The 14,883-nt window shown below is 50.2% G+C and overlaps 1 protein-coding gene across 1 annotated transcript; it reads right to left on the reverse strand.

Annotated features, from left to right (window-relative positions):
• Window positions 1-2,939: 2,939 nt before the first annotated feature.
• Window positions 2,940-4,449, reverse strand: LOC125526891 (uncharacterized). The gene has a single exon (XM_048691501.2). It carries the CDS (start codon window positions 4,294-4,296, stop codon window positions 3,115-3,117), a length of 1,182 nt encoding a protein of 393 aa, XP_048547458.2. The 5' UTR covers window positions 4,297-4,449; the 3' UTR covers window positions 2,940-3,114.
• Window positions 4,450-14,883: the final 10,434 nt, after the last annotated feature.

Raw genomic sequence — 14,883 nt, forward strand, 5'->3', positions numbered from 1 at the left:
AGGCATGCAACTTGTGCAACGAGACGCCGGGCTGGCGCCGTGTACCGCCACCTCGCACGCGGAGACGCGGACGCCGTGCACCGCCACCGATGGACTTGGACTCGACTTCTTGGGAGAGACGGCCGGCGACCGACGACGTGGCTATTACTTCCGGTCGGCTGATTGGCTATCCAGTCCAGCGTCCAGATTGAAGCACTGCGGCGTCGACTCGACTCGACTGGGCTACGCCGGCCTACGCGTGTTGCGTGCTGATCAGGTGGGTGGACACAGGTTTTCACTGCTCTGGACGGGAGCGGGAGCGGCCGACTTGCGACTTTCTTGCAACTTGCAAGTGTCACTCTGTGGCGCACGCACGGCGTGGACTCGTGGTCGATCGGACATCGGAGTACGTGGTAAACGTCGCTTCCGCTATGTATATTCTGCCAAGTGCCAAGTAAACTTGGCTGCGAAGTACCAGTATATACGTACCAAGGGAACGTCAAAAACACGTCCAGATAGGAATATGCACGGTCAGTGCATGCGCCTTCACAGCAAGTTTCTCGAATGGACCAAGAGGAAGATGCATGGACGGTGGTCAATTCGAATCCGTTACTGCTTTGTACTCTACAGTCTACATAATACTCCGGGACACACTGCTTTCTACGATTGACAGGTCCCGAAAGAAGCCGCGAGAGAAAGGCTACCACTGGACAGAGCACGTTACAGCGACTCAGGAACCCTGCCGTATTCACCCGTCCTGGCTCTCTTGGGGAAGTCGCTTGCACGGGCCACCGAGCAGGAGACCGATCATAAGCTCCTCCAAACACTCGATTTAAGTTTTTTTTTTGAAAAAGGAACTCGATTTGAGATAAAAGGCCGGGGAATCAAACAGCAAAAGATCGTGAGAGGAGAAAGAGCCGCGCATACCACCACCCAGGGCCCCGCTTGTCTTGTACTACAACGCCGTCCATCGAGGTTCCATCCACAACTAGGTACCTTCGTCCCCATTATCGAGGATGTCCGTATGGCGGTCATCACACCCGACAGTCAGCCAATTGTCATCGAGCTTATTTTCGAACTTCTTGTCATTTTTTAAGAGTATGAAGGACAATGGAGTACTCGAGCAGGGAGGATGAGTTTTATGCAATGCATGGTTTGCCATATCCGCGGATTTCGTAGACAGGAGTAGAAGGGACTCGTCTTGCAACGCGTGCATGATTCGTTTCACGCGCTAAAGCACATTCCGTCCTACGACATGCACGTCATCCATGGACGTAATGTGAAGACGTTAGTGTATCGATGATACACCATCCAAATCGCCGTCGCCAAGGTTTATGGCACATTTGATAGGCTGGAGGCAAGGTGGTCATTTCACGCGGCAGCCGAAAGGATCGTAAGTTTAGCTTTTTGATTCATTCACTCGATGTTGCTCTAGACATTGCGTAGCTTGAAGGTGATGACGTGATGTACCAGATGATACAGGGCAGACTATTTACACACATACATTGTTGGATGAAGTTCATGGGCAGTATGTGTGGGATGACATCTGTTCATAAAAAACGTGTTGGTCATCCGGTTATTCTAGTTGAATTTGAACTATTGTTGTACTAGACTTATTTTTATGCTATGTATGAATGGTTTGTGCTATTTTTATCCGAATTTTGATGAATTATGTCGTGTTTTATGAATTTATGTGGATAGCGTTAGATGGCCGGCTTCACATCCGTGTTCACTGACTGATCTCCCTTCCGTTGGTGAATGTGGTGTCCAGTTTACAGGTCAGCGTTGGTGATGCCCTAAATGTGATGACCTTTTTTTAACCTTATAAAATGGTGATGACTTGAACCATATTTCTTTTATTTCATATCTTTACCCAAGCACCAGCAAGTAATCATTTCATTCCATCTTACTTTTTCCTATTAGTACTACCACATATAGGGATGCACGAAACCATTCTAATCTCGAACAATCATGACGTTCTACTCTACTTGATTTCCATACCATTCCATATTTCCGTACCACATAGCAAGCGTCTGCAACGGATGCAGACGCCAGCGGCCGTCTCGGTCACTCTTGGCCGAGATGCAGACGCCGGCGTTTCCTTCTAGACGGACACATACTAGACTCGCGCACGCTTGCCGGAGAGCGACGGCCGGCCGGCGACCGACGACGTGGCCACGTCTTGGACCCATCGACTGCAGCCTGCAGGGATGACCTGGCGGGTCGTGGATAGGCGCACGAATGCTGGGATATGCTCTGCACTCCTCATGTCACCAGGAGCGGAGCAAACTTTGTCACGTCGCGGCTTGGCAGTATACACCGCTGGAGGGGCACGACCTGGACATGTGCGGCCAGGGATTAAAGATGGAGGGCGACCGAGGACTCGTGACTGGAGCAGCAGTAAAAATGTCACCAAGTAGTATACGGAGAACGCAACACATCTACATACGGCTACGCCTTCGAAGCATACGTATATACGCGTATCTCGAACGCGACAGGTGACGGTTTTTTCCATAAGAGGACAAGAGGCATCATGGACCGTGGTGAATTCCAATCCGTTACTGCTTTCTAGTAGTACGATTGACAGGTCGCGTGCACGAAATCGCGAGAAACGGCGACCACTGGACGAATGGGTCCAAAGGGCGGCCACCATCGCGTCGGGTTACGGCCAACCACAGGCGACGTACGTACATCGACATGGAAGCGTCGCTTGCACGGGCCATCCTGCCTGACAACTAACTGTAGTAACTGAGATCCTAAACTCGCTCCCAGGACTTAAATTTCTTTCCGGGGCCAGGGAACGAAGCAGACAGCAGAAGATCGAGAGCGCGAGGGCGAGAGATCGAGACGCACAAACCACCCGGCATCATCACTCACTGTTCACTCATCAGCGCCTACTCGGCTACTGCCATCTATCCCAACTCTCTCAAGTCTCAACCCAGGCGATGCATGATGCCATGTTCGACAGAGCAAAAATCCTCGAGTAATTAACAGATTAATTAGCGCCACAGTATTACTCTAATCACATGCAGGAAAATGTATGTAGTAGTAGTTAATAATCTGCTAATGAACCACTTGGCAGGGTAGGGTGATGATCTACTGCTCTTCGGCGCGATCTTCTTCTCCGGCGGCTTGCTACTTGGCGCCGCGGTTGAGCACCTCCTTGTAGTTGAGCAGCGAGTTGAGCCGCTGCAGCTGGAGCTGCTTCCGGAAGCTGTTGATGAAGTCGTCCGCCCGCGCGTCCACGCCGCCCTCCTCCACCTCCGGCGGTGGTGGCGGCGGCGGGGGCAGCATCCTCGCCTCCGAGCTCGACTTGCTCATCTTCCCCTCCGCCCCCTGCTTCTCCCCCTGCTGCTGCGGCTTCTTGCCCTTCTTGCCCTGCTCCCGCGCCGGCTCCGACCGGCTCCTGCTGTACTGAGTCGACGTCTTCTTCTCGTCCGCCGCCGCGACGGAGGCCACGGCATGGTCCGGCGAGGAGGAGAGCTCGGGGGACAGGTTGCCGGAGTTGAAGCGGTAGAGGCTGAAGGAGCGCAGGCGCTCCAGCACGGACGGCGCGCGCGCCAGCGGCGCCGGCCTGTATGGAGGCACGTACTCCTCGCGGTAGTACTGCTCCTCCTCCGGATCCTGCTCCGGCGGCGGTGTCGTGAAGCTGTTGTAGTTGTCGGTGAACTCGGTGTCCGCCCTCGCGGCGTGCTCTACGAGGTCGTCGTCGTGCTCCTCCTCCTCCAGCACGGCCGGCTGGACCACCCGAGCCGCCGGCGCCGGGGCCACCTCGGCCCTCCTCGCCTCGGAGCTGGACCTCTTCATCTTCGACGGCGGCGCCCGCCTCCTCTCCACCCGCGCCGGGGGCTCGGACCGGCTCCTGGCGTGGTGGGCGTCTCCGGCCGTCGGCGCTGGTTCCGGTTCCGGAGAGGCCGTCACATCCCGCGAGTCGGTCACGGCGCCCGCGGCGTACTCGGGCGGGAAGTCGCCGGAGCGGAAGCGGTAGAGGCCGATGGAGCGGAGGCGGTCGAGCACCGACGAGGTGCGCGTCAGCGGCGCCGGCGCCGGCGGCGGGGGCACGTACTGCTGCTGCTGCTGCTGCTGGTCGCGGTAGTACAGATCCTCCTGATGCTGCTGCTGCGGCTCCACGTGGTGGAGCGGTTCTTGTTGGTGGTCGCCGTCGTGGCCGCCCTGGCGTCGGCGCTGGTGGGAGCGAGAGGTGAGCAGGATGGTGCCGATGACGAGGTTGACGGTGAGGAAGAGCGTGGCCGGCGTGAAGAAGCCCTGCACAGCCTCCCACGCGCCGAGCGCCGCGGCCGTCGCGCCGCCGTCCATCTGCGCGGGCACCGGCAAGTACAGGGAGGGAGCGAGGGGACCGGCTTGGGGCCTGGCCGTGCGCGGTTGGAGCTGGTGTTGGGTGGGCCGAGGAGGTGGTGGGGATTGGCGCTTGATGACGGGGTGGGGTGCGGGGAGTCTCACAAGTGGTGGTGGCGCCGGGCGTTAAATGGTGGTGGCGGGGGCTGGGCTGGGACGGGGTCGCTGACTTGGCGGGTGGAAAACGTGGGAATCCAAGCGCTCCTCGTGACGCGCGAGCCGACCCGCCGGGATCGCGGGCGGACTGCCCGCCCGCATGGCATCTCGCCTCCCATCCCGGCCCACAAGGACGGACGCGGTATCTCACTCACACTACGCACGCAATTGCCGGGTCCCATCTCATGAGTGGTCATCATCCTCGGTCGTCCCCGGCCTCCCCCGGGTGCGGCGACCGCCTTTCCGTGCCGATCTGGATGCTTCGCCGGTCGCCGACATGCTCGCATTCCGCCCCTCGTCTCCCCGGCCGGTCATCAAGTTCGTAGCGTACGTTACGCACATGGTGGCTCCCCCGCCGCTGCCTAACCTGACTGTGGTAGACCCGGAGTTGTCATGACGCTACCGCCTACCTGCGTGCCATCGAAGATGAACGCCACCACCATGGCCCAGCGGTCACTCTCTGTAAGTTGAGAAATTGATTGGACGGGAACAATCGCATGCAACTATTTCAGCAACTCTCGCGCACAGTTTATCTACCTGGCACATATTTTCACTCACGATGACTTTCTTGAAGTGCAGGTGGCACAGTTGACCTCTCAACGCAAGACCAGACAGCACAGTAATCAATAGACGCGTCGTAACTCAGGCGCTATGCAGTTAACCAAGCTTCCTGCTTACTACAACGTCTGAATATCTAACTGACCACTGACAGTCTGACACCATTGGTTAAGTTCCTCGGCAAACAAACAAGCACATGCATTGATGCATATGCATAGAACCTGACGCGTATTTGGTGAAGTAGGTGGCACACGTCCACAGGTGCGATCACGTGTGGCCTCCTTGCTGGACGTCTCCGCATGGCATCCCCTGCTGGCTGCTGCAAGTCAAAGCCCGGCCACTTGATTAGCGTTTTTAACGACGCCACCAAGAAACCTACTGAGAAAGAGATAAGCTCTCGCTAGTCGGTACAGATATTAGATTTTCTCAACAGTCACTTTCAAGGACAACAAAACGTATCAAGTACGATCTGATGCACTGTTTGCTTCTGAGCATGGGGCCCATGCGGTGCCTACTCAGCATCCGGCTCGATCTGACCTCTGTACCTATCGATCTAGTCAAGCATACGCAGTGTATAATCGAGTAAGAGCATCTTCAGGTGTCGGCCCTCAGGAGGCATAAAAATCGCGGTTCGGAGATGAGCCGGCAATAGAATCGGCTCTGGGGCGGTTGAGCATCCAGCCGTCGCCCCAAGTCGCCCTAGGCGTTGATATCGGCTTATTCCTGGCCGCTTTTCGGCCCACTTTCGGCGAAAAATGATCCGATATCGGCGAGAATCGGCCCATATTCGGCGTGGTTCGGTGTTGAATTCTCAACATTAATAGTTTTCTAATTACATATTTTATCACACAAAATCAAATAGTTCAACAAAATAGTTCAATACAAATTATATAGGTCAACAAATAAAAACTCATATTTCATCACACGTCGAGCTAGGCATCGTCCTTGATCATCCATAGGTGCTCCACCAGATCCTGCTGCAGTTGATGATGCACATGTGGGTCTCGAATCTCCTGACGCATACTAAGATAGGCAGTGCAGGTTGCTGGTAGCTGGTGATCAACTTCGGCTAGAGGACCTTACCTGTAGTATGGTTCAATGTCAAACACTAGCTCTTCCTCCTCGCTCTCGATAATCATGTTGTGCAAGATGACACAACAAGTCATGACCTCCCACATTTGATCTTTCGACCAGGTCTGAGCAGGGTACCGGACAACAGCAAATCGAGATTGGAGCACACCAAATGCCCGATGGTCATCCTTCCTGCAAGCCTCCAGCACCTTGGCAAAGTGGGACTTCTTGCCTCCTGGCACAGCGTTCGAGATAGTCTTCACAAATGTAGACCATCTCGGATAGAATCCAACAGCTAGGTAGTACCCCTTGTTGTAGTGCCGCCCATTGACCTCGAAATTCACCGGAGGAGAATGATCTTCAACAAGCTTGGCAAAGGCAGGGGAGCACTGCAGCACGTTGATGTCATTGTGAGTTCCTGGCATACCAAAGAAGGAGTGCCAAATTCAGAGGTCCTGTGTGGCCACCGCCTCAAGTACCACACTGCAACCGTCTTTGGCGCCTTTGTACATCTCCTGCCAAGCAAATGGGCAGCTCTTCCATTTCCAATGCATGCAACCGATGCTTCCAAGCATCCCAGGAAATCCTCTTGTTGTATTCTGTGCTAGGATCCGAGCAGTGTCTTCCGCATTGGGTGTTCGCAAGTATTGCGGTCCAAACACTGCCACCACTGCCCGACAGAACTTGTAGAAACACTCAATGGTGGTGGACTCGGCCATGCGCCCATAGTCGTCGAGTGAATTACCGGGAGCTCCGTATGCAAGCATCCTCATCGTTGTCGTGCACTTCTGGATTGAGGTGAATCCAAGTTTGCCGGTGCAATCCTTCTTGCACTTGAAGTAGCTGTCGAACTTTCGGATGGAATTCACAATCCTGGGAAAAAGCTTTCGGCTCATCCGACAACGGCGCAGAAATGCTTTGTCGCCGTGCAGTGGAGCGTCGGCGAAGTAGTCGAAGTAGAGCATGCAGTAGCCTTCAAGACGATGCTGGTTCTTTGCTTTCATCTGCCCCGGCGCCGAACCACCTCGCCACGGGTTTTCATTGCTCGCCAGCAGGCCGGCGAGGGTGGCGAGGACCATGAGATGATCCTCTTCCTGGACGCTGGCCTCGGCTTCCGCCTCCAGCAGCGCGGCGAGTGCCTCCTCGTCGTCCGAGTCCATTGACGAGGCAGGCAAATCGCTGAACACCTTGCGGGCGCGGTGGGCGCGCACCCGCTGCTACACTACCCCTCTGCGGCCGGAACACTGGAAAAATCGCCCAGCCAGTGGTGGAGAGGCTGCCTCGGCGAAACCTCTACTCTTTTTTCGACAGGGAATGGGCTATCTAGCGGTGGTGGGCGGTGGGCGGCGCCGAGATCAGCCGGTTGGTGGCTGATACGTCTCCAACATATCTATAATTTTTAATTGTTCCATGCTATTATATTATCTGTTTTGGATGTTTAATGGGCTTTATTGTGTACTTTTATATTATTTTTGGGACTAACCTATTAACCGAAGGCCTAGTGCAAATTGCTGTTTTTTGCCTATTTCAGTGTTTCGCAGAAAAGGAATATCAAACGGAATGAAACCTTCGCGAGGATCTTTTTTGGAACAAACGCAATCCAGGAGACTTGGAGTGGAGGTCAAGGAAGCAGCAAGGAGGCCACGAGGTAGGGCGGCGCGCCCCCCACCCTCGTGGGCTCCTCGCAGCTCCACCGACCTACTTCTTTCGCATATATACACTCTTATACCCTGAAAACTGTTGGGGAACATAGTAATTTCAAAAAAATCCTACGCACAAGCAAGATCATGGTGATGCATAGCAACGAGAGGGGAGAGTGTCGTTCACGTACCCTCGTAGACCGTTAAGCGAAAGCGTTATAACAACGCGGTTGATGTAGTCGTACGTCTTCACGGTCGACCAATCCTCAACACCGAACGTACGGCACCTCCGTGTTCAGCACACGTTCAGCCCGGTGACATCCCGCGAACTCACGATCCAGTAGAGCTCGGGGAAGAGTTTCGTCAGCACGACGGCGTGGTGACGATGTTGGTGAAGCTACCGACGCAGGGTTTCTCCTAAGCACCGCTACGATATAACCGAGGTGGATTATGGTGGTGGGGGCATCGGACACGGCTAAGAGATCAACAGATCAATTGTTGTGTCTATGGGGTGCCCCTGCCCTCGTATATAAAGGAGCTAGGGGGCAGGCGGCCGGCCAAGGAGGAGGGCGCGCCAAGGGGGGAGTCCTACTCCCACCGGGAGTAGGACTCCCTCTTTTCCTAGTTGGAGTAGGAGAGGAGAAGGAAGAGAGAGAGGAAGAGAAGGAAAGGGGGCGCCGCCCCCCTCCTTGTCCAATTCGGATTAGAGGAGGAGGGGGCGCGCGGCCACCCTTGGCCGCCCTCCTCTTCTCCCACTAAGGCCCATTAGGCCCAATATACTCCCCGGGGGGTTCCGGTAACCCCCCGGTACTCCGGTAAATGTCCGAAACCTCCCGAAACACTTTCGGTGTCTGAACATAGTCATCAGATATATCGATCTTTACGTCTCGACCATTTCGAGACTCCTCGTCATGTCCATGATCATATCCGGGACTTCAAACCATCTTCGGTATATCGAAACACAAAAACTCATAATACCGATCGTCATAGAACTTTAAGCATGCGGACCCTATGGGTTCGAGAATTATGCAGACATGACCGACACACGTCTCCGGTCAATAACCAATAGCGGAACCTGGATGCTCATATTTGTTCCTACATACTCTACGAATATCTTTATCGGTCAAACCGCATAACAATATACGTTGTTCCCTTTGTCATCGGTATGTTACTTGCCCGAGATTTGATTGTCGGTATCTCAATACCTAGTTCAATCTCATTACCAGCAAGTCTCTTTACTCGTTCCATAATGCATCATCCCGCAACTAACACATTAGTCACATTGCTTGCAAGGCTTATAGTGATGTGCATTATCGAGAGGGCCCAGAGATACCTCTCCGACAATCGGAGTGATAAATCATATCCTTGATCTATGCCAACTCCACGAACACCATCGGAGACACCTATAGAGCACCTTTATAATCACCCAGTTATGTTGTGACGTTTGGTAGCACACAAAGTGTTCCTCCGATATTCGGGAGTTGCATAATCTCATAGTCATAGGAACATGTATAAGTCATGAAGAAAGCAATAGCAGTAAACTTAAATGATCAAGTGCTCGGCTAATGAAATGGTCAAGTCAATCCCATCATTCTCCTAATGATGTGATCCCGTTGATCAAACGACAACTCATGTCTATGGCTAGGAAACTCAACCATCTTTGATCAATGAGCTAGTCAAGTAGAGGCATACTAGTGACACTATGTTTGTCTATGTATTCACACATGTATTATGTTTCCGGCTAATACAATTCTAGCATGAATAATATGTTGGGGAACGTAGTAATTTCAAAAAAATTCCTACGCACACGCAAGATCATGGTGATGCATAGCAACGAGAGGGGAGAGTGTGATCTACGTACCCTCGTAGACTGAGAGCGGAAGCGTTATGACAACGCGGTTGATGTAGTCGTACGTCTTCACGGCCCAACCGATCAAGCACCGAAACTACGGCACCTCTGAGTTTTAGCACACGTTCAGCTCGATGACGATCCCCGGACTCCGATCCAGCAAAGTGTCGGGGAAGAGTTTCGTCAGCACGACGGCGTGGTGACGATCTTGATGTTTTACCGTCGCAGGGCTTCGCCTAAGCACCGCTACAATATTATCGAGGAGTATGGTGAAAGGGGGCACCGCACACGACTAAGAAAACGATCACATGGATCAACTTGTGTGTCTAGGGGTGCCCCCTGCCTCCGTATATAAAGGAGCAAGGGGAGGAGGCCGGCCAGCCCTAGGGCGCGCCAAGGAGGAGGAGTCCTCCTCCTAGTAGGAGTAGGACTCCCCTCTTTCCTACTCCTACTAGGAAGGGGAAAGGAAGGGGGAGAGGGAGAAGGAAAGGGGGGCGCCGCCCCCCTCTCCTAGTCCAATTCGGACCAGAGGGGCAGGGGGCGCGCGGCCCACCCTGGCCGTCCCTCTCTCTCTCCACTAGGGCCCATAAGGCCCATTACTTTCTCCCGGGGGGGGGGGGGTTCCGGTAACCCTCCGGCACTTCGATTTTCTCCGAAATCATCCGGAACACTTCCGGTGTCCGAATATAGCCGTCTAATATATCAATCTTTATGTCTCGACCATTTCGAGACTCCTCGTCATGTCCGTGATCACATCCGGGACTCCGAACTAACTTCGGTACATAAAAACTCATAAACTCATAATATAACTGTCATCGAAACCTTAAGCGTGCGGACCCTACGGGTTCGAGAACAATGTAGACATGACCGAGACATGTCTCTGGTCAATAACCAATAGTGGAACCTGGATGCTCATATTGGTTCCCACATATTCTACGAAGATATTTATCGGTCAGACCGCATAACAACATACGTTGTTCCCTTTGTCATCGGTATGTTACTTGCCCGAGATTCGATCGTCGGTATCTCAATACCTAGTTCAATCTCGTTACCGGCAAGTCTCTCTACTCATTTCATAATACATCATCTCGCAACTAACTCATTAGTTGCAATGCTTGCAAGGCTTATGTGATGTGCATTACCGAGAGGGCCCAGAGATACCTCTCCGATAATCGGAGTGACAAATCCTAATCTCGAAATACGCCAACCCAACATTTACCTTTGGAGACACCTGTAGAGCTCCTTTATAATCACCCAGTTACGTTGTGACGTTTGGTAGCACACAAAGTGTTCCTCCGGCAAACGGGAGTTGCATAATCTCATAGTTATAGGAACATGTATAAGTCATGAAGAAAGCAATAGCAACACACTAAACGATCGGGTGCTAAGCTAATGGAATGGGTCATGTCAATCAGATCATTCAACTAATGATGTGATCTCGTTAATGAAATGACAACACATGTCTATGGTTAGGAAACATAACCATCTTTGATTAACGAGCTAGTCAAGTAGAGGCATACTAGTGACGTTTAGTTTGTCTATGTATTCACACAAGTATTATGTTTTCAGATAATACAATTCTAGCATGAATAATAAACATTTATCATGATATAAGGAAATAAAATAATAACATTATTATTGCCTCTAGGGCATATTTCCTTCAGTCTCCCACTTGCACTAGAGTCAATAATCTAGATTACACAGTAATGATTCTAACACCCGTGGAGCTTTGGTGCTGATCATGTTTTGCTCGTGGAAGAGGCTTAGTCAATGGGTCTGCAACATTCAGATTTGTATGTATCTTGCAAATCTCTATGTCTCCCACCTAGACTAGATCCCGGATGGAATTGAAGCGTCTCTTGATGTGCTTGGTTCTCTTGTGAAATCTGGATTCCTTTGCCAAGGCAATTGCACCAGTATTGTCACAAAAGATTTTCATTGGACCCGATGCACTAGGTATGACACCTAGATCGGATATGAACTCCTTCATCCAGACTCCTTCGTTTGCTGCTTCCGAAGCAGCTATGTACTCCGCTTCACATGTAGATCCCGCCACAATACTCTGTTTAGAACTACACCAACCGACAGCTCCACCGTTTAATGTAAACACGTATCCGGTTTGCCATTTAGAATCATCCGGATTGGTGTCAAAGCTTGCATCAACGTAACCATTTACGATGAGCTCTTTGTCACCTCCATATATGAGAAACATATCCTTAGTCCTTTTCAGGTATTTCAGGATGTTCTTGACCGCTGTCCAGTGATCCACTCCTGGATTACTTTGGTACCTCCCTGCTAGACTTATAGCAAGACACACATCAGGTCTGGTACACAGCATTACATACATGATAGAGCCTATGGTTGAAGCATAGGGAACATCTTTCATTTTCTCTCTATCTTCTGCATTGGTCGGGCATTGAGTCTTACTCAATTTCACACCTTGTAACACAGGCAAGAATCCTTTCTTTGCTTGATCCATTTTGAACTTCTTCAAAATTTTGTCAAGGTATGTGCTTTGTGAAAGTCCAATTAAGCGTCTTGATCTATCTCTATAGATCTTAATGCCCAATATGTAAGCAGCTTCACCGAGGTCTTTCAGTGAAAAACTCTTATTCAAGTATCCCTTTATGCTATCTAGAAATTCTATATCATTTCCGATTAGTAATATGTCATCTACATATAATATCAGAAATGCTACAGAGCTGCCACTCACTTTCTTGTAAATACAGACTTCTCCAAAAGTCTGTACAAAACCAAATGCTTTGATCACACTATCAAAGCGTTTATTCCAACTCCGAGAGGCTTGCACCAGTCCATAAATGGATCGCTGGAGCTTGCACACTTTGTTAGCGCCCTTTGGATCAACAAAACCTTCCGGCTGCATCATATACAACTCTTCTTCCAGAAATCCATTCAAGAATGCAGTTTTAACATCCATCTGCCATATTTCATAATCATAAAATGCGGCAATTGCTAACATGATTCGGACAGACTTAAGCATCGCTACGGGTGAGAAGGTCTCACCATAGTCAATCCCTTGAACTTGTTGAAAACCTTTTGCGACAATTCGAGCTTTGTAGACAATAACATTACCGTCAGCGTCAGTCTTCTTCTTGAAGATCCATTTATTCTCAATTGCTTGCCGATCTTTGGGCAAGTCAACCAAAGTCCACACTTTGTTCTCATACATGGATCCCATCTCAGATTTCATGGCTTCAAGCCATTTTGCGGAATCTGGGCTCACCATCGCTTCTCCATAGTTCGTAGGTTCATCATGATCTAGTAGCATGACTTCCAGAACAAGATTACCATACCACTCTGGAGCGGATCTTACTCTGGTTGATCTACGAGGTTCAGTAGTATATTGTTCTGAAGTTTCATGATCATTATCATTAGCTTCCTCACTAATTGGTGTAGGTGTCGCAGAAACAGGTTTCTGTGATGTACTACTTTCCAATAAGGGAGCAGGTACAGTTACCTCATCAAGTTCTACTTTCCTCCCACTCACTTCTTTCGAGAGAAACTCCTTCTCTAGAAAGTTTCCGAATTTAGCAACAAAAGTTTTGCCTTCAGATCTGCGATAGAAGGTGTATCCAATAGTTTCCTTTGGATATCCTATGAAGACACATTTCTCCGATTTGGGTTCGAGCTTATCAGGTTGAAGCTTTTTCACATAAGCATCGCAGCCCCAAACTTTCAAAAACGACAACTTTGGTTTCTTGCCAAACCACAGTTCATAAGGCGTCGTCTCAACAGATTTTGATGGTGCCCTATTTAATGTGAATGCGGCTGTCTCTAGAGCATAACCCAAAACGATAGCGGTAAATCAGTAAGAGACATCATAGATCGCACCATATCAAGTAAAGTACGATTACGACGTTCGGACACAGCATTACGCTGTGGTGTCCGGGTGGCGTGAGTTGCGAAACTATTCCGCATTGTTTCAAATGTACACCAAACTCGTAACTCAAATATTCTCCTCCACGATCAGATCATAGGAATTTTATTTTCTTGTTATGATGATTTTCAACTTCACTCTGAAATTCTTTGAACTTTTCAAATGTTTCAGACTTATGTTTCATTAAGTAGATACACCCATATTGAAGGAAATATGCCCTAGAGGCAATAATAAAATTATTATTTATTTCCTTATATCATGATAAATGTTTATTATTCATGCTAGAATGGTATTAACCAGAAACATAATACATGTGTGAATACATAGACAAATAGAGTGTCACTAGTATGCCTCTACTTGACTAGCTCGTTAATCAAAGATGGTTATGTTTCGTAACCATGGACAAAGAGTTGTTATTTGATTAACGGGATCACATCATTAGGTGAATGATCTGATTGACATGACCCATTCCATTAGCTTAGCACCCGATCGTTTAGTATGTTGATATTGCTTTCTTCATGACTTATACATGTTCCTATGACTATGAGATTATGCAACTCCCGTTTGCCAGAGGAACACTTTGTGTGCTACCAAACGTCACAACATAACTGGGTGATTATAAAGGTGCTCTACAGGTGTCTCCAAAGGTACATGTTGGGTTGGCGTATTTCGAGATTAGGATTTGTCACTCCAATTGTCGGAGAGGTATCTCTGGGCCCTCTCGGTAATGCACATCACATAAGCCTTGCGAGCATTGCAACTAATGAGTTAGTTGTGAGATGATGTATTACGAAACGTGTAAAGAGACTTGCCGCTAACGAGATTGAACTAGGTATTGAGATACCGACGACCGAATCTCGAGCAAGTAACATACCGATGACAAAGGGAACAACGTATGTTGTTATGCGGTCTGACCGATAAAAGATCTTCGTAGAATATGTAGGAGCCAATATGAGCATCCAGGTTCCGCTATTGGTTATTGACCGGAGACGTGTCTCGGTCATGTCTACATTGTTCTCGAACCCGTAGGGTCCGCACGCTTAAGGTTTCGATGACAGTTATATTATGAGTTTATGCATTTTGATGTATCGAAGTTTGTTCGGAGTCCCGGATGTGATCACGGACATGACGAGGAGTCTCGAAATGGTCGAGACATAAAGATTGATATATTGGAAGCCAATATTTGGATATCGGAAGTGTTCTGGGTGAAATTGGGATTTTACCGGAGTACCGGGAGGTTACCGGAACCCCCGGGGAGGTATATGGGCCTTAGTGGGCTTTAGTGGAAGAGAGGAGAGGTGGCCAGGGCTGGGCCGCGCGCCCCTCCCCCAGTCCGAATAGTATAAGGAGAGGGGGGCGGCGCCCCCCTTCCTTCT

Source organism: Triticum urartu, chromosome 1A (assembly GCF_056163025.1).
Source record: "Triticum urartu cultivar PI428250 chromosome 1A, HENAU_Tu73, whole genome shotgun sequence".
NCBI lineage: Eukaryota > Viridiplantae > Streptophyta > Magnoliopsida > Poales > Poaceae > Triticum > Triticum urartu.

Coding starts and splice junctions, on each gene's coding strand:
- LOC125526891 (XM_048691501.2), bottom strand. CDS start 4,296: ATGGACGGCGGCGCGACGGCCGCGGCGCTCGGCGCGTGGGAGGCTGTG.